The sequence below is a fragment of the Trachypithecus francoisi genome, unplaced genomic scaffold (genome assembly GCF_009764315.1).
Source record: "Trachypithecus francoisi isolate TF-2019V2 unplaced genomic scaffold, Tfra_2.0 Contig01579, whole genome shotgun sequence".
In the NCBI taxonomy this organism is placed as follows: domain Eukaryota; kingdom Metazoa; phylum Chordata; class Mammalia; order Primates; family Cercopithecidae; genus Trachypithecus; species Trachypithecus francoisi.
In genome coordinates this window covers 9,556,764-9,583,040 of record NW_022681442.1, presented here as the reverse complement: position 1 = coordinate 9,583,040, position 26,277 = coordinate 9,556,764, and the positions used below count along the sequence as shown (strand labels likewise).

General features: G+C 38.1%; 1 protein-coding gene across 13 annotated transcripts in view; it reads right to left on the bottom strand.

The window, feature by feature from the left end:
• Positions 1 to 26,277, bottom strand: part of ATE1 (arginyltransferase 1) — a 185,806-nt gene that overhangs the window by 77,016 nt on the left and 82,513 nt on the right. For all 13 annotated transcript variants that reach the window (XM_033180735.1, XM_033180751.1, XM_033180760.1 and 10 more), the window contains 2 exons: positions 22,761 to 22,942; positions 18,137 to 18,236 (listed from right to left, as the gene is read on the bottom strand). In XM_033180735.1, the coding sequence (XP_033036626.1) occupies positions 18,137 to 18,236; positions 22,761 to 22,942 (282 nt within the window). The remainder of the gene's footprint in view (positions 1 to 18,136; positions 18,237 to 22,760; positions 22,943 to 26,277) is intronic.

Below are 26,277 nucleotides of genomic sequence, written 5' to 3'. Positions count from 1 at the left end.
TAAGAAGAGCCAAGCCACCCGTTAAGGGGTGAGAACATGTTACACAAAAGCAAAAGAGGTCAGTCAAAGCCTATAGGGAGATTCTATCATCAACAAGGATGGCTCCAGTACTGGGGTACTAACACAAAGTAAAGAAGGGATTAAAAATAAGATTATCTCACATAAAACCCTAGATCTTTAAATTTTACAACTAAAATTTGAATTTCCCTTTAAAAAAAATTTCACTCTTGATGTAAGTTAACAATAAGGATAGTTAAAGCTGGGCACAGTGGCTTATGCCTGTAATCCCAGCACTTGAGCTCAGAAGTTGAAAACCAGCCTGGGCAACAAAGCGAGATCCCATCTCTAGAAAAAATACAAAAATTAGCCGGGAATGGTGGTGTGTGCTTGTGGTCCCAGCTACTCAGGCGGCTGAGGTAGGAGGATGACTTGAGCCTGAAAGGCAGAGCTTGCAGTGAACTGAGATCGCACCACTGCACTCTAGCCTGGGCAACAGAGCCAGACTCTGTCTCAAAAAAAAAAAAGATAGTTAATTGCTAAATTTCATTACTGAGTTATTAGCTATTCAATTATCACACCATTTAGAGAAAGGTGAGTTAGTCCAAGATGTAAAGTTCTGGCAAAAACATCAGTGCGTGAATATAAAAGCTATGTTTCTATGATTTCAGTAATTTTTTATAGCAAATGTTAAAATACTCCCCCCAAAAAAGCAATTTAGAGTAATGAGTAGCCACGGCAGAGGCAGGCACTCAAACACACAAAACTATGGCATCAAGAGCAGGCCGCATATACCTTACCAACCTCAGAGCAAGTCCATAGTTATTTGTAAAGAAAAAAATCCTTTATTTTTAAATGAACATATATATTTTATCCAAAGGTCTATTTTATTCTAAATACACCCCACTGGATTATCATCTTGGGAGGAAGACACTGCTAGCAAATGTGAGGCAGGGAGCTTTAATATCTACTTAAATAATTTGTTTAAAAACTTGTTTAACAAGCGAAGACTCCCGAATATAAACAGGCTAGTTCATTTTTCTTCACTTGAACCACATTAATTATATATACACGACAGACACAACCACAAAACTTGTTTCAAATCACAAAGGTTAAACCATTTTAAATGACAGTGAATAAGAACTAGACAATTTGGAGGTAAGTGGAATTGTTTTTTAAAGTAATACTGATACCTTTTTTTTTAAATCAAGAAACTGAACTTGACCTAGCAATCACAACACCACCAACCACAATGACGCTGTAATTACTCAAACTAGCATTAAATTAATGTTTCTATGACAGATTAAACTTCAATTTCCAGTCTAAACAATGGGGTAAATGTGCTGATAAAAGAAAATAATTCACTATTGCATTATCAATTCATTTTCATTAACTTGAAAATCACACAATCACTTAAAAGTTGAATGAAGTATTTAAGGATAAGAATGTGATGATAAATCAACCAATATCATTCTCTTGGAATGGAATGCACTCCCTGTGGGTTTCTGATCCTTTTACTCCAAATGAAAACAGCTTTAAGAAAAAGCTATAAAGATAATGCATACTCATCTGAAAGCAGCACTGTTAACATTTCAGCGCATATGCTTCCATGCATACTCACAATACCTGCTGTTTTATATACGTGGGCTCATAAAAACAAACTATGAGGGATAGAAGACTACACATTGGGCCTGGCACAGTGGCTCACGCCTGTAATCCCCGTACTTTGTGAGGCCGAGGCAGATGACAAGGTAAGAAGACTGAGACCATCCTGGCTAATATGGTGAAACCTCGTCTCTACTAAAAATACAAAAAAAATTAGCCAGGCATGCTGGCGGGTGACTGTAGTCCCAGCTATTCGGGAGGCTGAAGCAGGAGAATGGCGTGAACCCAGGAGGCGGAGCTTGCACTGGCTGAGATGGTGCCACTGCACTCCAGCTCTGGGCGACAGAGCAAGACTCCATCTCAAAAAAAAAATAAAAAAGAAAAAAGAAAAAAAAAGACTACACACATTGGGTACAGTGTACACTGCTTGGGTGATGGGTACACCAGAATCTCAGAAATCACCACTAAAGGACTTATTCATGTAACCAAATGCCATCTGTTGCCCCCCACCCCCAAAAAAACCTATTAAAATAAAAAGTAAACAGGGCAGGCTCATGCCTGTAATCCCAGCACTTTGGGAGGCCAAGGTGAGCAGCTTACTTGAGGTCAGGAGTTCAACACCAGCCTGGCCAACATGGTGAAACGCTGTCTCTACTAAAAATAGAAAAACTAGTCAGGCATGGTGGCATGCACCTGTAATCCCAGCTACTAGGGAGGCTGAGGCAGAGTCACTTGAACCTGGGAGGCGGAGGCTGCAATGAGCCAAGATCATCCCACTGTACTCCAGCCTGGGTGAGAGAGTGAGACACTGTCTCAAAAAATAAATAAATAAAAATAAATAAATACCACGCACAATTCACAAGGGAAAAAAAACTGTGCAACAGCATATTATGTCACCTAACAATATGATGAAAATGTCCTCATCAATGAATTTAGATATCATCATTTTAACATGTGGGGCAGAGAAGGTCTTTTTGAAGCATGCTAGAAACCATAAAGGAAAAGCATTAATAGATTGTATTACATAAAAATTGTAAATTTCTGTACAATTAAACAAACATATACACCATTAATAATAAAAAACTGACAAAAAGGGGACGTGACTGGCAAATATGTTTGAGAGCACAACTATTAAGAGTTCTTCATTGTGTTTTAATCATTCTCTTAACTGAATTTCCACAAATATATAATCCTGTTTCAATTAAAGAGGTTCTCATGGTTTGGTTTGGTTTTTTCAGTTATTTGGAAGAAATCTACAAGAGCAAAAATGACTTAATTGCACAGTGCTTAAATCATGCATTTGCTGTAGAAGACTGGTTAATATAATTCTACAGGGAGAGAACAACAGTTAAACTAGTATTTTGCCCATTTAATGGAATCAATGCTAGGGAAAGCTGAGACATTTTGTCATAATACAAATAATTTAACTGAAATACGGTATTAAATTGATACATGCATGGCAGTCCCCTTACGAAGCTTCAAATAATTATCCATCTAGGAAAAAATAATCAGTCCTGCACCCTGTCTCACACCATATACTAAAATCAGTTTCTTATATTGTATTAAATTATAAAAGGTAAAACTATACAATTCCTAAAATATATAGGAAAACATTTCCACGGCCACAGAGTAGGCAAATATTTCTTGACAAAGACACAAAAGCATTACCATAAAGAATCAAATTGATAAGGTGGACAATTAAAATTAGAACTTTCTGCTCATCAAAAGATACCATGAAGAGAATGAAAAGGCAAGCAATGAGTGGAAGAAGATATCTGTAAAACACTTATCCAACAAAGGATTCTTCTCTAGAAAGAATTACAGATTACTCAGGCAGACAACCCCATAGATACACGGGCAAAAGACCTGAAAGACACTTTATAAATGGCCGATACACATGATAAGGTGCTCAACATTGACAATCATCTGCAAAATGCAAACTAAAACCACAACGCAGGCCAGCTCGGTGGTTCACGCCTGTAATCCCAGCACTTTAGGAGGCCGAGGCAGGTGGATCACTTGAGGTCAGGAGTTCAAGGCCAGCCTGGCCAATATGGGGGAACCCCATCTCCACTAAAAACACAAAAATTAGCTGGGCGTGGTGGTGCACACCTGTAATCCCAGCTATTCAGGAGGCTGAGGCAGGAGAATGCTTGAACCTGGGAGGCAGAGGTTGCAGTGAGCCGAGATTGTGCCACTGCACTCCAGTCTAGGCGACAAACAAAAAACACAATGTACCACCACTCCCTACACACTATCAGGAAGTAAAGCAAATGGAGCTGTCATACACTGCCAGCGGAATCGCAAATTGGTACAACCACTTTTTTAAAAATTATGGACAATATCAACTAAACCTGAACATACACATACCCTATGATCTGGCAATTCACACCCACATCTCTATTCATGAGGAATTCATACATACGTTCACCAAAGACACATAATAGAATGTTCACAGCTGCACTTATATTAGGCAAAACCTCGAAACAATCCATCTACAGTAGAATGGGTGTAGAAAGTGTGGCATATTCATTAAATAGTATACCATACCCAGCAATAACAAACGACCTATTGCTACATACAACCACGTGGATAAATCTCACAAAGTCTATGTTGAGTGAAACCCATCAAAAAACAAAGTACATTGAATGCTCCCATTATTGTAACGCACAGAAACAGACAAAACCAGTCTGTAGTGTTAAAAGTGAGAACAGTGGTTACCTTGGGGATGGGACAGTAACCAAGGAGGGTAGTGATGGGCTTGTGGGGTGCTGGGCATGTTCTGTTTCTTGTTTTGGGTGGTTGCACAAGTGTGCTCACTTTGTGAAAATGCATCAAGCTGTACACGTAAGATTGGCACGCTTTTCAGTATATGTATCACACCTCAATAAGTTTACTTAAAAAGAAACTAAAGGTAGGTAAGAGACATGAATTCGCAGAAAACATAAACTGTACTACTGAAAGGGAACTTTTGAAATTTTTCCTAAGTCCACAGTTTTGATTTGAACCACATGTTTTGCGCACAGTACTCGATAACTTTCCTTCATTTTTTCAGTTTTATCCATGCAGAGTCTGCCTTTCACATGCAATGCATGCCCCAAAAAATTTTTTTAAAAAAATTCCACTGAGTACCTTATTTGCCAATTAATTTGCTGGGCACTGCTGACAGTGACGGGTAAGACATAGTCTGCTCACAAATGGACAAGCACTGACTATGTCCAATCCTCCTTTGGCCTGGGCATCTCTCATGATGTTTTACAGAAGAGGCCCTCCATAAACACTGGCTCATCATATACACCTAAAAACAACCAGAGGCCAAGGAGAACTATAGATAAAGCGCTTAAAAATGAGAAGAGGTCACAGAAATGAAGAGATTACCTCTAGCTTTAGGACACAGGGAGTAGAGAAGGTGAAGGTGAAGTGGAGAAAACACAGAGAATGACTTCCTGGGGAAACTTGTACATGAACTTGGTCTGGAAAAGCAGCTCCTACTTCTAAACACAGGGACAAGTGAAAAACACCTCAGTGCAAGAGAACACACAGAGCTCGGAGGCAGGAAAGTTTCTGTGCACACAGATAGTGCCCTGCAGCCAGAGCATGGGTTATGCAAGAGAAGGAAGCACATTTCCTTCTGCAGTAGATCAGGATAGAGCTCAGACATTAGCATTTTCTAGAAAGCTCCACAGATGACTGATTCTTTTCCAAGGCTGGGAATCAGGCACTACATCAAGCTTTCTAGTTCACTGTAAAGAGAGAGATTAGTCAAAGGATCAGAAAAATATGACACATGATTAAATGTACTTTTATTCCCCTTAAAACTTACCTTTAATTAACATGGCAAGCGTTTTAGGATACTCCAAAATTGAGAGTTTTATACATCTTATCACAAATCTGATAAGCAATGCCATTTGCAAGAATTTCAATTCTTAAGTTCAAACTCTCCTCATGTGGGTAAAATTAAAATGTGAGTTAAGGCAAACTCTGGGCAAGCTAACCATCTTGAGCTTCAATTTTCTCATCTGTAATGAGAAGCTTAGAATAGTAAAGAACTGCTTTGACTCTGGTGTGGCACAATTCCACACATGTGACAGTGTTGTAAGAATTTGTGATGACCATGAAAATTCTTTTACCTCCCACTACCTCTAGGGGGCATCAAAAATCCCTTACTAAATTATCCTGTGGTAATTTTTCTCACTGACTACGTCTAATTCATTGGACATTTGACATCAAGAAAACATGCTGAATCAAAAGAATCCAGTATTTTGTCCTGTGCTGTGGGCTAACTGATGAGATCATTTGTATTCCTTTCAGCCCAGTAGTAGCAAAGTCACCTACCGCATATATCCACATGCACCACCCTGGGCTGCAAGGCTGTAGTGAAATAACATTTACTAATGTGTTTGGTCAGGAAACTTTAAAAAGCTTGGGGGTTTCAGTAGTGCATGATTTTGCAGACGCAGCTCTGTTAATTCCATTTTTTGTAGGTGCTTACTATTATAATAGTAAGACCAAGTACCTACTTTTAGGCAAAGCCCTGCAGAATTCCAATTCTCACAATCGAGCTGAGACATTCACATAAGCATGATTAATCACAAATGGATTCAGCTTTTTGTTTCTTTTCTGACATTTCAGAACTCTTTCTGATGTTTCAATGATCTGATGTCTGGCCATGTTATGATACCAAACAGATCGCCTGAAATCACTTTGTCTACTTTGGACTACTTACATGTCTGGATAAAAAATTCAGTCAAAATACCTTCTTCAGATCACAGAATGGCCTTACATAGCACTCTGAGAGATAACATGGGGGGAAAATTTTTAATTATGTCTAAAAACATTTCTATATACTTTAATTTTCATTTTCTTTCATTTTTTTTTTTGGGGGGGGGGGATGGAGTCTCGCTCTGTCGCCCAGGCTGGAGTGTAGTGGCACCATTTCGGCTCACTGCAAGCTCTGCCTCCCAGGTTCACCCCCATTCTCCTGCCTCAGTCTCCCAAGTAGCTGGGACTACAGGCGCCCGCCACCACACCCAGCTAATTTTTGTATTTTTAGTAGAGACGGGGTTTCACCGTGTTAGCCAGGATGGTCTCGATCTCCTGACCTCGTGATCCACCCGCCTCGGCCTCCCAAAGTGCTGGGATTACAGGTGTGAACCACTATGCCCGGCCTAATTTTCATTTTCAAATGTAATCATTTTGAAATGAGAAGGGGTTAAAAAGAGAGAACTAAGCTTTACATGCAAATAATAAATATTTGAAAAGCATAGGAAACACAGCATGTTTAAAGTAAAAAAAAAGTGAATAGCTATAAAGCATAAACCAAAAAGGAGACAAGGTAAAGAAAAAAAGGAAAAAAGTCTATATATAAAATTTTGAGATATGAAATACAGTAATTTTAAGAATGGATTAATTTTAAAAGAAATTATAATTTCCACCAAGCACCTTCCACTTTAATATAATTTAAATATTAAGTTATATAATAATTATTAAATAATATAATTTCCACGAATTCCCAAGATGGAATTATGGGAAATAAAGTGAAGTTAATATGATGAATATCATTAGGCACACAATTAAAATCTGAATGAAGGTTGAAAGGACTCATTTTTAATGAAGATTTCTTTCCAACAATACAAGTTACAAATATGACATACAGACAGAAATGTCTAAACCAACAGCTCAGTTAAAAATATATTTCATATCTCCGTTTAAAGAAAATACTGGCTCAGGCAGAAATTTAAAAAAATTTTTCAGACATTCACCCTTTGCAGTACTCTGTGCTCAAGGAAGCAGTTTCTCCCATTACCAACCATACTTGCCTTAAGTCTAACTCCTTGCCCGTCATTAGCTCACATACAAATAAGAGGCACAACTCTGACAAATAAAGCATGTGAAGTCTGCTAGAAGGCTTCTCAGTAAGGGCTTCCTCAATCTTAGGAACAGACACAAACCACCTCCCACCCATTACAACAGCTAGCATTAAAAGGAAAAACAAACCGAGGCCCAGAAAATATCAAGTGCTGGTGAGGATGTGGAGAAACTGGAACCCTTGTGCACAGCTGGCAGGAATGTGAAATGGTGCGGCCTTGTGGAACACAGGGTGGCAGTTCCTCAAAAAATTAAAAATAGAATTACCATTGATTCAGCAATTCCACTTATGGGTATACACAAAGAGAGAAAGTCAGTCTCCAAAAGATATTTGTACCCTGTGTCCATAGCAGCATTATTCATAATAGCCCAGGGATTAGGGCAGCCCAGATGCCAATGGATAAATGAATAAACAAAATGAAATCTTATTCAGCCTTAAAGAGGAAAGAAATTGACACGTGACAACATGAATGAACCCTGAGGGTATTATGGTAAGTAAATTAAGATAGTTACAGAAAGACAAATGCTATGATTCCACTTATATGAGGTACCTAAAGTAGTCAAATTCTTAGGGGTGGGGAAGGGGAGCTATTGTCTGTTAGGTACAGAGTACTGATTGTATAAGATGAAGAAATGACATGGAAAGTGGTGATGGTGCACAGCAATGTGAACGTACTTAATACCACCGAACTGAGCACTTTTTGGCCGGGTGTGGTGGCTCATGCCAGCTGGCTCAATCCCAGCACTTTGTGAGGCCAAGGAGTGTGGATCACCTGAGGTTGGGAGTTCGAAACCAGCCTGACCAACATGGAGAAACCCCGTCTCTACTAAAAATACAAAATTAGCCGGGCGTGGTGGTGCATGCCTATAATCCCAGCTACTTGGGAGGCTGAGGCAGGAGAATTGCTTGAACCTGGGAGGCGGAGGTTGCAGTGAGCCAAAATCACATCATTGCACTCCAGCTTGGGCAACAAGCACAAAACTCCATCTCAAAAAAAAAAAAAGGATTTAAGAGGGTAAACATTACGGGTATTTTACCACAACCAATATTTTTTTTTTTTTTTTTTTTTGAGACAGCGTCTCACTCTTTTGCCCGGCTGGAGTGCAGTGGCGCAATCTCGGCTCACTGCAACCTCTGCCTCCCGGGTTCAAGCGATTCTCCTGCTTCAGTCTCCCAAGTAGCTGGAATTACAGGCACGCATCACCACACCCAGCTAATTTTTGTATTTTCAGTAGAGACAGAGTTTCACCATGTTGGCCAGGATGGTCTCAACTCTCGACCTCGTGATCCACCCTCCTTGGCCTCCCAAAGTGCTGGGATTACAGGTGTGAGATACCACACCAGACAATGAAAATTTTTTTCCAACTTTTATTTTAGAATCAGAGGGTACATATGAAGGTTTGTTACAAAGGTATATTATGTGATGTTGAAGTTTGGCGTACAAATCAACCCGTCACCCAGGTAGTGAGCGTAACACCCAACAGGTAGTTTTTCAGCCCCTGCCACCTTCCCTCTCTCCCCACTCTAGTAGTTCCCAGTGTCTATTGTTCCTGTCTTTATAGTTCGTGTGTATCTAACGTTTACCTCCCGTTTATAAGTGAGAACATGTGGTATCTGGTTTTCTATGTTAGCTCACTTAGGAGAATGGCCTCCAGCTGCATCCCTGTTGCTGCAAAGTACATAATTTCGTTACTTTTGATGACTGTGTAGTATTCCATAGTATATCTGTATCACATTTTCTTTACTGTTCATGAGCAATATTTTTTTTTTTTTTTTTTTGAGATGGAGTCTCTCTCTGTCACCAGGCTGGAGTGCAGTGGCGTGATCCCGGCTCACTGCAGCCTCCACCTCCTGGGTTCAAGCAATTCTCCTGACTTGGCCTCCTGAGCAGCTGGGACTACAGGTGTGTACCACCATGGCCAGCTAATTTTTGTATTTTTTGTAGAGACAGGGTTTCAACATGTTTGCCAGGATGGTCTCAATCTGTTGACCTCATGATCCATCCGCCTCAGCCTCCCAAAGTGCTGGGATTACAGGCATGAGCCACCACGCCGGGCAAATTTTTTTAAAAAGAGGAGACACAGGAGAGAAAACTCTTTTCTGATTCTAGTCACTGCTGATGGCCTGCAATTACTGAATGGACAGCCACCACCTTGGAACTGTAAGAGGAGCTGACCAAGAGGACCAGCAACACCGAGGACAGCAGCCAGAAAAGCACACCACCCCTCCCACTTCAGAAGGATGAGCTCCTACCAGGAGAACCTCTTCTCAGTTGAAAATGCAATTTCCACTAATTTCAACCAATGCCTGAGTCCCCAGACTGATACTAAGCTACACTAAAACAGTACCAAGCCTCACTAAAATGGCCACAATTATTACAATAGCTCATGTGAGCAATGACAGCATAACATATGAAGACAATTTCCTTTCATCAATGACTCTATTTACCACTTCTCTTTACATTATTTTGTGACTATCTTGTGCCTTACATGTAAGACTATGGTCACAGACAAAAAATATCTGACTATGTAATGTAATGTAATGACTACATAATATATGCAATGTAGATCAGTTTTTATTCAAAACCCATACACAATGAACAGTAAAACCAAAAAATTCAACAAAAGCATTTTAGAGAATATGATGCACAAGAATATAACTGCTACTTATTAGCAAACTTCCTTAGGGAGGAGAATTTACTGTAATGCATCCTGTCTATATACTATCATGAGACCACATACTGGTTTTCCTCCTGTAGTGCTCACCATTAGCAAGGCAAGCAAAATCAAAATTTGTCAGCATGTTAAGATACTTCATAGGCTCATGTCAGGATATTAAATAAAATGTCTTATAAAGACTAATTCTCATAAGCCCAACGAGCACATCTCTAGGCATGACTGCATATGGAAATTAAGTGACTTTGCCAAAACTCTTACATTAGGCCATCAGAAACTTCTCAAGTCCGTTCAGCTCAATTCAAGACATGAGTCAGCACAGTAAAACAGAGAATGAAGATGTCACTTCCATACCAACACCATGTGTTTCAGTCATCCACTGCTGAGTAGCAAGCCACCCAAAAACTTAGTGGCCTTAAACAATAACTTATTATTCCTCATGATTCTGTGAGTTGGCTAGAACTCAGCTAGGTGGGTTTTCTTCTGGTCTCTCTCGAGCTCAGTCATGCAGGTGCATTCAGCTTGAGTGGAGCTGAAACATCCAAGATGGCTTCAGGCCTCTCCCTTCAGCAGGGGACTATGACAGCTAGTTCCAAAGACAGAGAAAGTGAAAGCTGCCAGACAAGGCCTGAGCCCAGAAGTCCCAGGCAGTTCCTTCCAGGCTACCAATCAGAGGCTACCCATCAGTCAGTGCAAGTCGCCAGGTGAGTCCAATCTAGGATTAGGAAAACAGCCTAGACTGCTGATGGGTGCAGCAGCCTGCACAGACAGGGATGAGAAGCCCTGATGGTGGACAGCTTTGAAAAGCATCTACCAAAACATGGGGCTCATTACACATAAAGACAGACACATTATTTCAGCATGCCATTGTGATAGCTCATTACTCAATACAAAAGATCAGGTAAATGAGCTCTTTTGTGTTATTTCAGACCTGTTGTTCAATATTCCAATTTGCTTTACATCATACAATAAATATATGGTGAAGATTGCAACGTACATGTACAAATCTATGTAAGAAAATCCAAATGAAACATTAATCTAGTTTCAATTGTCACATGTTACCACAAATTGCTCCTGTTTAAGAAATAAATTTTTTTCTTTAATACCAGATAGAAAACATGTTTGCAGATTTTTCCATGTATATTTTACAATGTGGCAAAAATATGCCATTACTAGTGCTTTACATACTTACAGGCTAAGAAAAAAGACAATTTTAACTATTTTTGTAGTCATATGCTCAATTTACCCCCATTCAATCACAAAAATGAGAGATTTTATAACAGTGTGCAATTCATTTTCTGTGAGTTATTTCTTGCTGGTCTCTAGTTCTAGACCTTCAATTTGCAATGAGGAATATTCTTGCTTGGACCAACACCTACCTTACAATTTTGAATAGCACATTTTCTGACTGAAAAGATCCATTTTAATAAGCAGATGTGCTATTCCTTTGTAACTGAGGGTTCTCATGTGCTCAAAGTACAACATGGTATCTGCTATGGTTTGACCTGGTTTACCCCTGACAAAGCTCATGTTGGAATCTGATTCCTGGTGTGGCAGTGTTGGGAGATGGGGCCTAGTGGGAAGTGTTTGGATCATGGGAGAACTGCCCTCGGGAATAGATTAAAGCTGTCTAGTGAGAGTGATAGGTTCTCACTCTCATGGGAATGGATGTGTTCCTGAAAGCAGGTTACTATAAATAAACCCAGGCTCTCCTGCATGTCTCTGTGCTCCAGTCCCGCTTCTGTTTCTCCACCCCACTGTGACACAGCACAGGGCCCTCACCAGAAGCTGGGCAGATGCAAATGCCATGCCTTTGGACTTTTCCGTCACCAAAATCACGAGCTAAGTAAAACTCTTTTCTTTATAAATTCTCAAACCTCAGGTATCCTGTTATATAAACACAAAAAGAACAAAGACAATATTCTTAACTGAAATGAAAATAACTTTAATCCCTCAGTTACCTAAAATTATTCATTTTCAATCATAAGGCAACGGAAACTATTTTCTTAAAATATAAAGTATTAAAATCAACATATTGTTGAGGACCCAAAAGTTTTCCCAAAATATGATGCCAGGAAAATGCTGACCTTATGAAGTTAATTTAATATTCAAAAATTCTATCATTATCTCACAAATACTTACAAAATCACTAAGTTTACTTCAGATTTTCAGAATTCTCCCTCCCAAGAAGAAATAATATGAACATAATATATTGGAAAAAATTTAAATTTTTGTTTAAATGGGAACATTGAGTCCCAGATTGTCTTTCTCTACTTTGGACTGTAACTCATTTTCCTAAGTTTTGATCAATGTTTCCAAATTCTAAACACATTAATTCTGGGGACTTGGGAATGAAACACTATAATTCCTGAAATCACAAGTTATTCTTAATACTTCCAATATTCTTCAGATTCCTTACTCATTATAATGGATATCTTAAAAATTACTTAATATGAAATATTAAGGTTAGTAGTCTTACAAATATCTTTAGCCTATAGTGAACACTAAAAAAGTGGAAAACTCCAGTGAACACTGTTAGATACTATTTCGAATAACCTAACGTTTGGATTTCTTGGCAAATAAGCAGCACTACACACATAAATTTATAAACTTATTTTGCTTCCAAAAATTGTTATTTCTTGGAACACTAACTCATGCATTTTGTATATAAACTTATTAATATTTGTATTTACAGTTATTCACATCATTATCAGCAAACAGACAACACACACACACATTCCATAACACAGCTACAAGCAAAACTGACTGATCAGACAATGACTGCTCCCCACCTGCACTCCTGTCCTGCTTCCTGCGAATGTCAACTTTAACTGTCAGCTCCGCAAGTCAGGGTTTCCTCCTGTCCTTTCTTTTGACTTGACATCCATTGGATTCCTTCAACCTAGTAACATGTCTATGCTGACTGCTCAGTTTTAATTCTTGAAGAAGAATTCTATTACTTTCTCTTAATTTCCTGATTTGTCAATTGATTTTTGTCAAGACTCGAGATTTAAAAAAAAAATACATTTACCAAAAGATGACAGAAAGAAATTCCCACACGGCAACATTAGTTTTCATGTCAGCTTTACTTTATTTAAAAAAAGACCAATGTGCTTTTGAAGTAATTTCTACCAACCCAGACCAGCTACTAATTCCAGTAAATGTATATAATCAGTCATCTTTTATAATGATACTTGTTGCTCTAAAGATCTTCTACAGACACAGTAACTTGCTATTTTAAAAACAGGAATGAAGTGGCAATAATCTATAGTGACCATAAATTACTCTGAATTGTCCAGCTTTATCCCTAAGTAAATAGAAATTACAGTCTTAGCTTCTGATGCAGTATTTGGAAGAGGGACTAAAGGAGTGACATGATATTCTGCCACACACCAACTAGTCCTCCTGAAATTCAGTAGCTCAGTTTGTGGGATAAGCAGGAATATTACAATGGTGCTAGCATAGAAAGGATACTCTTTTCTGATCTAAATGGCCTAGAACTGAGTATTAGATTGCCATCAATTACAACATACAGGTTGGAGTCCTAGCACAAATGTACCAATTTCTCCTCACTCCAATGGAGCAAACTAACCATTTTATTCAGAATAAATACCTGAGTTCGAAGAGACTTATTTTGTCCTAAACAGATAAAGCCAAAGCTGAGACATCCTATGGCACAATATAAGACTTGTTACTTAAAGGTTCTCTACGCTGTAGCACTATCCCCTAACAGAGCTCAGTGTCTGATATGGGTATGCTCTGTGACCCCACCCAGATCTCATCGTGAATTCTACTCCCATAATTTGCATGTGCTGTGGGAGGGACCTAGTGGGAGATCATTTGAATCACGGGGGTGGCTCCCCCCATAATGTTCTCGTGGTAGTGAATAAGTCTCACGAGATCTGATGGTTTTATTAGGGGTTTCTGCTTCTGCATCTTCCTCATTTTCTCTTGCCACCCCACATAAGAAGTGCCTTTTACCTCCCACTATGATTCTGAGGCCTCTCCAGCCAAGTGGAGCTGTAAGTCCAATTAAACCTCTTTTTCTTCCCAGTCTCAGGTATGTCTTTATCAGCAGCATGAAAAGAAACTAATACTATGCCATTGGCCTCTAAGCAAAAGACAAGTGTCCGCAATTCTGGGAATTTTCAGAGAGAGGCAGTATTGGTATTCAGTAATATATGCCTCTCCCTTTCCCCAGCATCTAAACTAATCTAAGAAGTCTGGTTAATAACAGGAGCAGGCATTTAGAAATGTGGATGTCAATTATCAGTATACAAACAGAGAGAGCTGTGACAGGTCCCAACAGAAGCTCAGGTAATGATTTTATGAATGCTACCCAACTAGGTAGAGTCTACACTCAAATGCAGATAACAACCTGTCTCATTTCTACATCATTCCCATTTACAGCTGCAAAAACTGAGACCAGATGTAGTTAAGCAACTTCTCCAAACTGTTACACATTCCTGTGTCACCACCTCCCTTTACTATCAGAGTATTTATCAATACTCAAAGACAATCAGTCACAATACCTATCACATTCTGTTAGAACTGTGAATCTGTTACCAAGTTATCACCTATTTGTAACGGGGAAGCCATCCCATTCATGCGCAACACATTTTTGTTTTAAAAAATGAAAAGGCATTTCTCACTATCCTACACACTTCTCAGCTCTCTGCATTAGTATTTTCATTCATTAGTTGAACAAACGTATATTAAGCATTAAATATCTACTATGTAGCAGGCACACTGTTCGCAACCTGGGACACAAGAAGTTAAATGTCAATTAGACTCTCATGGAATGTATGCACAGGAGATAGACTAGTTTTGGGAAGAAATGTAAACTGCTATGGGGTAGGTGGGTGAATGATGAAATCTAGTCATAGAGTCCAGTGCGATTACTGGAGTTGAAAAATGATAGATGGGGAATTTGCAAGCTTGGGGGAGGAGCAAAAGGAAGGGGTAAAAAACGACAGTACAGTACGGATAAAGGTCTCAAGTAGGGTGAAAAAAGGGGGAATTCTCTGGTTGGTCAGTGTTCCATGTTCTAGGCCACAGATGACAGGGCAAAGAAATGAGCTTCTTCAACAGGAGTAATTCTGATTTCAATAAACAGAAAACAGTAAACTTTAAAATGGGGAATAACTGTCTTTCTAGTTCCTCATGAGGCTCTCAGCTATGAAAAAATAATCTGGTACAGTGATTCTCTAGTCTGACTTCATATCAGAATCTTCTGAGCATTAAACAAGTCTGATGCCCATGGTTGATCCCAGAACAAATTACTTAAAATCTCTGAATATATGGCCTAAGCACAGGTCTTATGAAAATGTTCTCCAGGTCATCAACTCCTGTCAAAACTGACGACTGCAGCAACTAAAAGGCTAGACAGTGCTACACTAGCTGTTTCCTCAGTGCCTTTCTGCAATGACCCTAAAACTTCCCATTGGCTGAATCTGTGACATTCAAATCTTAGCCTAAACATTGGTCCTCAGAGAGGACCCTAAGTAGCCACACTCAGTTAATTAACGTCTACACAGCACTCATCCCTGACATCTGTCTTCCTGATTACTGTTAGCTTCTCCACTAGTATGGAAGTTCCAAGAGACCAGGGATCTTGCCTGTATTGTTCACGGCTGTTATTTCCAGTAGGATTGAATAAGTATTTCCTGGATGAAGGAAGAAAGCAAACCAGAAGGCAAGCAGGCATAGGGGTACCTCTCATATAAATGGAATTAAACAAATACTATTTTGAAGCTATAATTCTTATGGATTTTGACTGGATATAATTAAGGTAGACTGAAAAGCACATACGGCATTTTTAAAATCTTTAACTTACAACTATACACAGGCTGGCCTGAATTTCTAAGCAGAACTCTACCTAGGAAAGAGACTAAAGAATCTAAAATATTTAGTCTGAACTAGAGTCAACAAAGGTGTGAGCAAAACGTCTTCATGAAGAGGAAAAGGATGATGAAACTACATTCAGCATTTCCACAAACAAAAAGAAAAAAGAAAAAAGAAAAAAAAAGACCTAGGTTAAAATATAGGGCCAATTAGAATTTAGCTTAGGCGTAATTAAAAACTTTCAAGAGAAATGCTGCGAGACTAGAATGGTCATCAAAGACGAGACATAAAAGTGAAATCTGTGCCAGTCCCTAAGTCTAGTATGAAAAGACTTCATCTGAATGGGTCATGTACTACGTAAAGGAAGATTAATATAAGGACAGCCAGAGTTTTCTTTCAGTCTTATAAATGCATTAAAATATCTTGAGTACTAGAGTTTTCTGCTCTGAACTAATTTAGATCTAGTACCACATGAAAATGAGCCAGAAGGATAAAACACTAGTAAAAACATAAGCAAATCATTATTTTTAGGCAAAACGGAAATATGCTCATACTTTTCCTTCTGTACCGAACATATGTTAAGGCCCATCAAGTGAATCAGTAATTCAGGCATAAAAGAAGTTTTTGAAGATAACCAAATTCAGGGGTTATCTCCCTACAATGTACACTTAAATATAAGCTCAAAAGAAAACCTCCAAATGCCAGGACATCTTGATCAGCTTACCTGGAATGCCAATGTAAAACCAGCAAGGCACTGCATTTTCATCTGTCTCTCAAAGCCAGTCCTACTTTCAGAATCCATAATTTCTGACAATGGAACCATCTCCCCACTCAGTACTTAACCTCAAAGATTTAGAATTATCATCATCCCCAAATTTAGTTAATCACCAAGTCCTGTGAATTATTCCTTTGTAAGAAAGAAAAAAGGTAGGTGGGGGGGAGGGGACACTTATTGATTTAAAGAGATTTAAAAGACACATCACAAATATAATGTATGAACCTTATTGAGTCCTAAGTCAAACAAATTGACTGTAAAAAAGATTATGAGACAATAAACAGGAAATATGAATGCTGATCAGGTGATATTTGGAAATGCTGTTAATACTTTCTAGGTATATGATGAGATCGTCATTACATTTTCAAAATGCCCTTATCTTTTAGAAATACATACTACAATACTGGCAGATTAAGTGATACTTTTGATTTGCTCCAAAATAATTCAAGAGAGGGTGGCGGTGGGAATGGAGTAAAGGAACAGATTAGACAAATGCATGAAAATTACTAAAGCTGGGTAATGGGTACACAGGGGTTCAATTATGCTTTTTTATTTAATTTGGCTTGTTTTAAAACCCCCATTAAGTCATATTTCTATGTGTGGACATATGTACATTTTCTGATTTACGCTGCTCTGCTCTGCAACTGTTGATGACTCCCAGGTGCCTAAGTACCTTAGCCCGGCCTTCAGGGTCCTGCACAGTCCTTCAGTTACCCTTTCCTCTACAAATACATCATCAGCACTTGCCCTTCTGAATCCTTTCTTTTACTGCTTCTTCTCCTTGAAATGTGCTTCTCCATCCTAACTACTCTTTTCTTGAGCTACTCCTTCCTTTCCTCTTCCACATCTTGTGTAGTAAAAAACCATGTCCTCCTAGGCCACTGACCAGACCACTGTATGCCCTGGTTTTAAGTAAAATGCCCCTAATCTTCCCCTAGCTCACAAGTTTTAAGTAGAAGATCCATGCATCTTCAGAGCTGACAGCCTCACTCTAAGTAAAGCAGACGTGTTTAGTTACTGCAGTCGCGGTGGGTCTGCTCCTCTGCATTGGTCTTCACTCTGCAGTTTTTACAGTGGGCCACTCATACTTAGGAGACATCAAAGAGTTTCATTAACGAGAGTCATAAAACGTTTTTTAAAAGGGAAATTCTGAAATATACTTAAATCTCACAATAATGCGATGGATTACAAGAGCAGGAGAGGCTGTGGTTCTCATTACAGAAAGCTTAATTTCTGAGGCAGCAAAGAGATTTCCTTATTAACCCATTCGTCCTTCCTTCAAAGCTTCAAATCCAGTGCCCTGAGATAAAAATTTTATTAGAGATTCATTTTTCTATAATAAAAACACACATATGTGAAAATCAACTTTACCTTATATTTCATCTTGGGACACGAATGAATGTAGAAACCCATATAATAATAGCTGAGTTGAGAAGTTTTCTCATGAAGCTGCCTAGTAAAAGCAATTTCTCTGCCAAAAGAAAAAGAAGAAAGCTGAAGGCAGTTAATTCTGGTTCCAATGTTCAAATATCTATGTAATTTGATGGTAAACATTTGATAAAATCTGATATTAAGCTATCAAAAAATTACAAATATTTAAAGAAAAACTACTTTTAAAACATACACTATACAGTAATTTTTACTAAAGAAATAATAAACCCCTCTACATAATTTTAGGCAAATGCATCTAAGTTCAGGTTTTATACTTTATTGGACAAAGTACCTGATCCAAAATTTAAATAGCATAAAATTAAAGAGATCCACAGTGATCTGTTATTGTTCATCGTGCCCTACAGTTCTCAAAGAATCTGGGCTTAACAGATTAAAAACAGTAGAGCAAATTTTAGAAAACGCAAAAGCCAATAAATTTCAGGAAGAATAACTATTATTATGACCATTTACATGCAAACACTTTCAGCTGCATATGACACCTAACTCATTCCTTTATCTAGGTACAACTTTAATATTTATTTCCCCTAAAATTAGAGAGCAGGAAATACCATGTTATCTCACCACATTTTCTGCATTTGCTGGAATAAGCCAGGTAACTCGAACATAAGAAGTTGTCAGTCTCTCCACTGTAACACCTATGCATGAAGCGGTTTTCATGTGTATCCTGATAAATCTTGGCACAGAATTTCGTTCTACTTGCGCAGCTAAACGACTGGTTTGTAAGTGCTCAGTAAAACTTGTATATTTCTAAAGTATGAGGAAAGTAGTTTTGTTTTTCTTTCTTAAGGTATTCTTTCTTTAATAGTAGCGATTGATGCTTGACATTCTAAAGAAATGTATTCGTAATGCAATATTCTGTGCATTTTTCTACTTCAAATTTAAATCCTTGAAGAATTATTACCTTAAGAATTCATTTTTAAATTAAAAGTATTTCTAAATCCAACCACACTAAACATTATTACCCTATAACAGAATAAATCCTATTCCCAGAATTAATCCACTCTCAAGGTTCAAACTGAGGAAAGAATGCACTGACACAAGCAAGTGTCAGACCACCAATTCCGAGAAGGCCCACCCAGTCATGGCACCAATCCACTTGGTCCTGTCCACCTTCGTTCATTTCATCACGTCTCCCCAGATTTGTTCAGGCCCCAAACCTTGGAGTCATCCTTAATTCTTTTCTTCTCATCCCTGTGTCCAATCCATCAGCAGGTCTTTCGGGCTTTCTCTCTAAAATATGTCTTGAATCTGACCACTTCTTACCACCTCCAACTCAGATATTCTGGTTCAAGCAACATTATGGTGTCCCTGGATGACTGTAGCAGCCTCCCAACTGGCTCCTGTTTCCACTCTTGCCCCTCCATAATCTCCACAGAACAGGTCAAGTAGTCTTTTACAATATTAATCAGATCTCCCAATCCCCCACCCCAGCAGTGAGTTGGCACCACATATAAATAAAACCCAACCTCCCCACCCTGTCCTACAAGCGCTACTCCACCCGAATCCTTCTCACCAACTCCACCCGCCTCTCTGCCCCTTGCATAAGGCTCTCCACGTCCTTCCCTACACCCGAGCCCAAAATACCTTTTTGTTTTTCTTGGCCACCTCGGGGCACTTAGATTTGCTACCCTTCACCTGAGCTTCTTCCTATCCTCAGATTTTTACATGACTGGTTCCTTTTCTTCTTCCTTTGCCCCTGAAATGTCATCTGTTCTCTATGAGGAAAGACTAATCTATATAAAACAGGCTTCATGCCCACCACCGCTAATTTTATTTTTGTCACAGTGCTAGGGAGTATCTGAAATTAAGTTGTCTGTTTTATTATTTATGGTCTGCTTGGACAAACTAGAAACCTGTTTTATTCATGTCTATGACTGTAATTACATTTTTAAAATGTATCTTTCTAAAAATACAAAAACAGATGCCATGCTCATGATCCCCAATTCAAACAATTCTTATATCTACAGGCTATGGATAAGCAGAGGCTGATTACAAAAATAAATTAAATAAATAAAAAAATAAAAATCTACAAGCTACATTATATAAATCTATAAACATAAAACTATACTGATCGTTCGATTGCTTAAGCAACTTAAGAAATTGAGGGGAAAAGATTTCACCAAAATACATTAAAATCAGTAATGGGATTAGCAACTGATAACCTACTTTCTCCAATTTTGCTTCAAGAGGTCAGTCCCCCGGCTGCCTTTCCCTTTCTATAAACTCCGCAAGTCATCCTCTCGAGAGCACCAAAAGGAGGCGACAAGACTGTAGAGCGGCCGCAGCCATCCAGCCCTCAACTGGCAAACCTTTCATGACCTCGGGCTCCTCTCCTGCTTCCTCCTGGCTCTCCAGCTCTAGTATTTGCAGGGATAGACTAGGCAATCAATAGAACTCTTGCTAATTTTGCTGGGAATTAATTATTTACCATCTCAATACCTAAACAATCTCTCAGTTTATTGAGCCATGAAATATTTCAGAAATAGGCCAGAGCTTATTATGTAGAAATAAATCTCACCCTTAAAAATTCATCTGAGAAGCCTAGAAAAATCTATAACACATAGTAAAGTGATAATACAAAAATAAAACCAAACAAAACAAAAAACTGGCAATTATTTGAAAGTACTGACTGATTTGGGTATAAAGAAAATATATCTTTTCTGAAATAAAACCTCTGAAGTTATATAATAATTGTAAAATCTATAGTTATAAAACACGAATACTTTAAATTATCAATTTCAATTTCAGTGAGAGCACCAAGAGCCATAAATATTTTTAAACTACTTTATACAAAAATGTGATTAAATACATAAGAATAAAAGACTGTTATAGAGATCCATTGTAAATATTATGTAATTGTGGATTTGTTAAAAATTGGCATTAAGAAAAAAGTCAAGTTGAAAATGCTAAGACGAAGAACTTTATATTGTGGGCCACTGAAACAGACACAAAAAAATCACTTATGGACCAGATTTTTAAAAACATTAAACTGCTGATTTAATGAAAACTTTCAACTTTTTTTTTTTTTTTTTTTTTTGAGACGGATTCTCGCTCTGTGGCCTGGGCTAGAGTGCAGTGGCCAGATCTCAGCTCACTGGAAGCTCCGCCTCCCAGGTTCACGCCATTCTCCCGCCTCAGCCTCCTGAGTAGCTGGGACTACAGGCGCCCGCCACCACACCCGGCTAGTTTTTTTGTATTTTTTAGTAGAGATGGGGTTTCACCGTGTTAGCCAGGATGGTCTCGATCTCCTGACCTCGTGATCCGCCCGCCTCGGCCTCCCAAAGTGCTGGGATTACAGGCTTGAGCCACCGTGCCCGGCCTCAACTCTTTTATAATTCATGAAAAAGCACACACACAAAAAATAATCTGGCAGTACATTTTACTATGACGTGAAAAATGTGACCATCAGACATGAAGACTGAGAGATGAAAAGACAAAAGTATGACACAACAGTAAAGAGTGAGAGAGAGACTCAAGCTCCCAGATAAACAAAAGAAAAATAGTTCCCAACCTTCCTTCCCTCCTCCACCACATATACACATAGACAAACAGAAATAAATAGAGAAAACTGGAGGAAGACTCCAATCTTCTCACCATTAAAAATGTTTTGTGCTGTATATATACATTTGCAGCCATGGACACAAAAAGGAAATCATCTTTTGATGAGGGTCATAAATTCAACCAGTCAGCCAGGGATTCCCCAGGCCTGTTCTGTATACGTGTATATTTCTTCCAGTAGAAGAAATATAATCATATTACTTTGATTCATTTACACCATATTAACTTAACTTTTAATTAACAGTAAAAAATATAAAGCTGAATGTAGTAGTACAAGCCTGTAATTTCAGGTACCTGAAAGGCTGAGGAAGGAGGATCATTTGAGCCCAGGAGTTTGAGAGCAACCCGGGCAACAAAGCAAGACCCCACCTCATTTGAAAAGGAAAAAAGAAGTAGAAGATAGTGATGACAAGAATATAAGTCATATAACATTTAAGGAATATAAGTAGTTCTGACAGGTGGGCTTAAATAAATGTATAAACAACAAAAGCTACCCACAAATACAATGAATGACTTCTTAACTAGATGGATACCTTAAAAAGCTAGAGAATTACCATCAGACACTGGTATCAGTTCTAAAGGTAGTATCTTCCAAATGCAATACAAAACTACCAGAGATTATAGATACTAGTTATACATAATATTTACTTATATATTACATAATTATATACTTATATAATATGTATATTTCCTATAAATACAACTAGTTAAATGACATTTATTTTAAAATTCAATGTGACTTTAAATGTTGTTCTTAAATGAAAATTACAAATTATATATAACTATATATTATACAGTAGTATTTAACTCTTACATAGAATACCTATTATATAGTAGTATGTATTCTATATAAGAGACTAGCAACAAATCATTATAATATATTGTCAAATAGGACTTCTACTGTTACATAATTAAATATAATCAAATGAGTAATTATTTGAAGTTCTATATAACTCACTACAATAATGGCAAAAACCAATCTTACCGTAGTGCAGAGTAGACACCCAAAGACAAAAACGAATAATCAGGATCGTAGTACAAATACACAGATGACACACAGTTTGGGAGGATGTCAATCACCCCCACAGCAATGATCTTTCCATCAAGCCAGTACTGCTGGTGAAAGGAGCCATAGCCACAATCTGGCCCATTAGGGGGAGTCTCTGCCTAAGAAAAAGCAGAGGCATAAATGCAAACAGTTTGCCATTTTTTAAATATCAAAATAATCTTATAATTAATATATAATATACTTTCATTTTCCTCAGGTTAATAAGTCCTAAACATTCCTCTGTTTCCTTCATCATCCCTAATCACACCCTATATTAAGATGCAAAACTTTTTCACTGTAGAAATACTGAGTAAACACAAAATTCAAAAAGAGAAATCAATTTATGTTTTCTTCAATTTACTTGTTTTAATACTTGACAGTAGGAAATATAGCATTTTACAGGGTAAGAAAATCACTATTAAACTACGTTCTTCCATTTCTATACCACTCAGCCATAAAAAGGAACAAAATAATGGCATTCGCAGAAACCTGGATAGAGTTGAGGACCATTATTCTAAGTGAAGTAACCCAGGAATGGACCACCAAACACTGTATGTTCTCACTTACAAGAGGGAACTAACTTATGAGGACACAAAAATGTAAGAACGACACAATGGACTTTGGGGACTTAGAGGGAAGGGCAGGAAGGGGGTGAGGGACAAAAGACTACATATTGGGTACAGGGTACACTGCTTGGGTGATGGGTGCACCCAAGTCTCAGAAATCACCACTAAAGAACTTATCCAAACACCACCTGTTCCCCAGAAACCTACTGAAATAAAAAAAATAAAATAAAAACATAAAAACTATGTTCTTCTATTTCATACAAAAGTTAGGAAAGAAATGCATGAGAAAAATATGGGGAACATAAAAGAAAAGGGTGGGGTGAGACACTGCCAGTCAAGCTTGTTCTGTGAGTGCTCCAGCTCTGAGAAGGTACACAATTCCATTATATCTTCTAGGTGAGAGTTCTTGGGTAAGTAAAAGGGACTATGATACTTCTCCTTATTAGTCAAAGGAAAAAAAAAAAGTTATTCTTCATTATTATCTTAACTATAACTTCACAGGAAAAATCTAGAGATTTCAGAGTATAACCATCTTCCTGTAAATATAGCTAATTAAATGACATGTCTCATTTTAAAATTCAACATCTTAAATATAACTGATCTTAAATGAAAACCATATAAAGAACAGTATCAAGTAGCATAAAACAGGCTTTCCTGGAGACTGAGTGGATGTTAGACTTTACTAATTCAAGTGAACAAATACAATACTACTTGTGCATCGTTTTCACACAGCTAAAATCAGAGAATGTATAGGAATAAAAGCTAGAAGAGAATAAAGAAAAATGAGAACAGGTTGAATAACACCAAAACCAAGCAAAAAAAATCAAGAAAATAAATCTACAAATCAATCTCCCATGAACACAGATGCAAAAATCCCCAACAAAATATTAGCAAATCAAATGCAACAATACATAGAAAGAATTATACCATGAACAAAAGAGAAATTTATTCCAGGTATGCAAGGCTGGCTTGACATTGGAAAAGCAGTTTTTTAAAAAGCAATTAATGAACAATTAATGTAATTCATCACATCAATAGGCCAAAAGAAGAAGTATCATATGATCATGTCAATTGATGCCACAAACATTACTGGCAGGCCGGGCGCGGTGGCTCAAGCCTGTAATCCCAGCACTTTGGGAGGCCGAGACGGGTGGATCACGAGGTCAGGAGATCGAGACCATCCTGGCTAACACGGTGAAACCCCGTCTCTACAAAAAATACAAAAAACTAGCCGGGCGAGGTGGCGGGCGCCTGTAGTCCCAGCTACTCCGGAGGCTGAGGCGGGAGAATGGCGTGAACCCGGGAGGCGAAGCTTGCAGTGAGCTGAGATCCGGCCACTGCACTCCAGCCTGGGTGACAGAGCAAGACTCCGTCTCAAAAAAAAAAAAAAAAAAAAAAAACATTACTGGCAAAACCCAACACCTGTTCATGACTAATCACTCTTAACAAACTAGGAACAGAAAAAAGTGTTTTCAATTGGTTAAATAATATCTATCCCAAAACCCACAGCTAACAGCATACTTACTAGTAAGAAACAAAAAGGTAAGGATATCCTCTCTCATCACTCCTAGTCAACATCATATTGGAAAGCTTAGCTTGTGCAATAAGAAAAGGAAATAAAAGGTGTATAGACTGGGAAGGAGGAAAAGCCTGTCTTTCTTTATAGATAACATGACTGAGGTAGGTTAAAATAAACAAACAAAAATCAGTAACAACAAAAAACAGAAATAAGCAATTATAGCAAGATCCCAGAATACAAGGGTAATATACAAAAGGCAGTTGCTTTTCTATATACCAACAATGACTGCAATTTGAAACTAAGAATACAGTACCATTTACAATATAACAAAAAATGAACCACTTAGTTATAAATCAAACAAAATATATACAGAAAACTACAAAACTCTGACAAAAGAAACCAAAGATCTAAAAAAACAGAAAAACATACGTGTGCATGGATTAGAAGACAATATTGTCATGACCTCAGTTTTTCCTAAGTTGATATATACATTAAATGCAATCACAATCAAAATCTCAGCAAGCTATTTTACAGCTATCAAAAAAAGAACATAAGTATAATCTCAATAAGCACATTATTAAATAACCAGTGCACTCTGTTAACCCTAAATATAAATCAGTCTTACTTATTGTACCAGCTTGAAATACTTGTTCAACCTGCAATTTACTTTCTCAGTTTCTGATTCTCACCATGTTTCTCATCCCCGGACCTCCCATCTGAAAACCTGTTTCAGTTACTTCATAGGTTTGTTCTCCTCTGAGTCCAGTCATAACCAATTTGTCCTATCAAAGACATTACTCCCACCTCTCAATTCCGGTGGAAGCTGGGGTCTTCCCCAACTGCAGAGCACTTCCTGTAAGATATGGGCTGCCTCATAATTACTTAGGAAACAATAAGCTATATACCTATCTACCCCGCCTCCCATCATTTCACAGACGATCCAAGGAAGGCAGATCAAAGGCCATTTTCCTAAAAGTATAACTGGTCGACTCAGCACTCTTAGTTAATAATTATCTGCGCTTCTCAATTTCACTAGTAAGCCAATCAGTACAATTTTTTTCAACAGGTACATGGCAGCTGTGGAGAATGAGTTGGAGGTGAGCCTGAGATACTGATTCTCTTTGTGCTCCTTGCAGCTGCAGCAGCCAGAACCCCCAGATTACTCACACCTAGCTAAGAAATTCAGGAAAAAAAAAAAAAAAAATCAGTGCCAACCCTCCAATACCATAAACTGATTTAACAAACATGTCTGATGTTCGCCTATGAACACACATACCCATCTAGTCATCTTGTGGCTAGGAGTTTACCCTTACTGAAGAATCAATACAAAGATTTATCTATAAGAGTGGTCAGGCAGTATTGTTCGTTA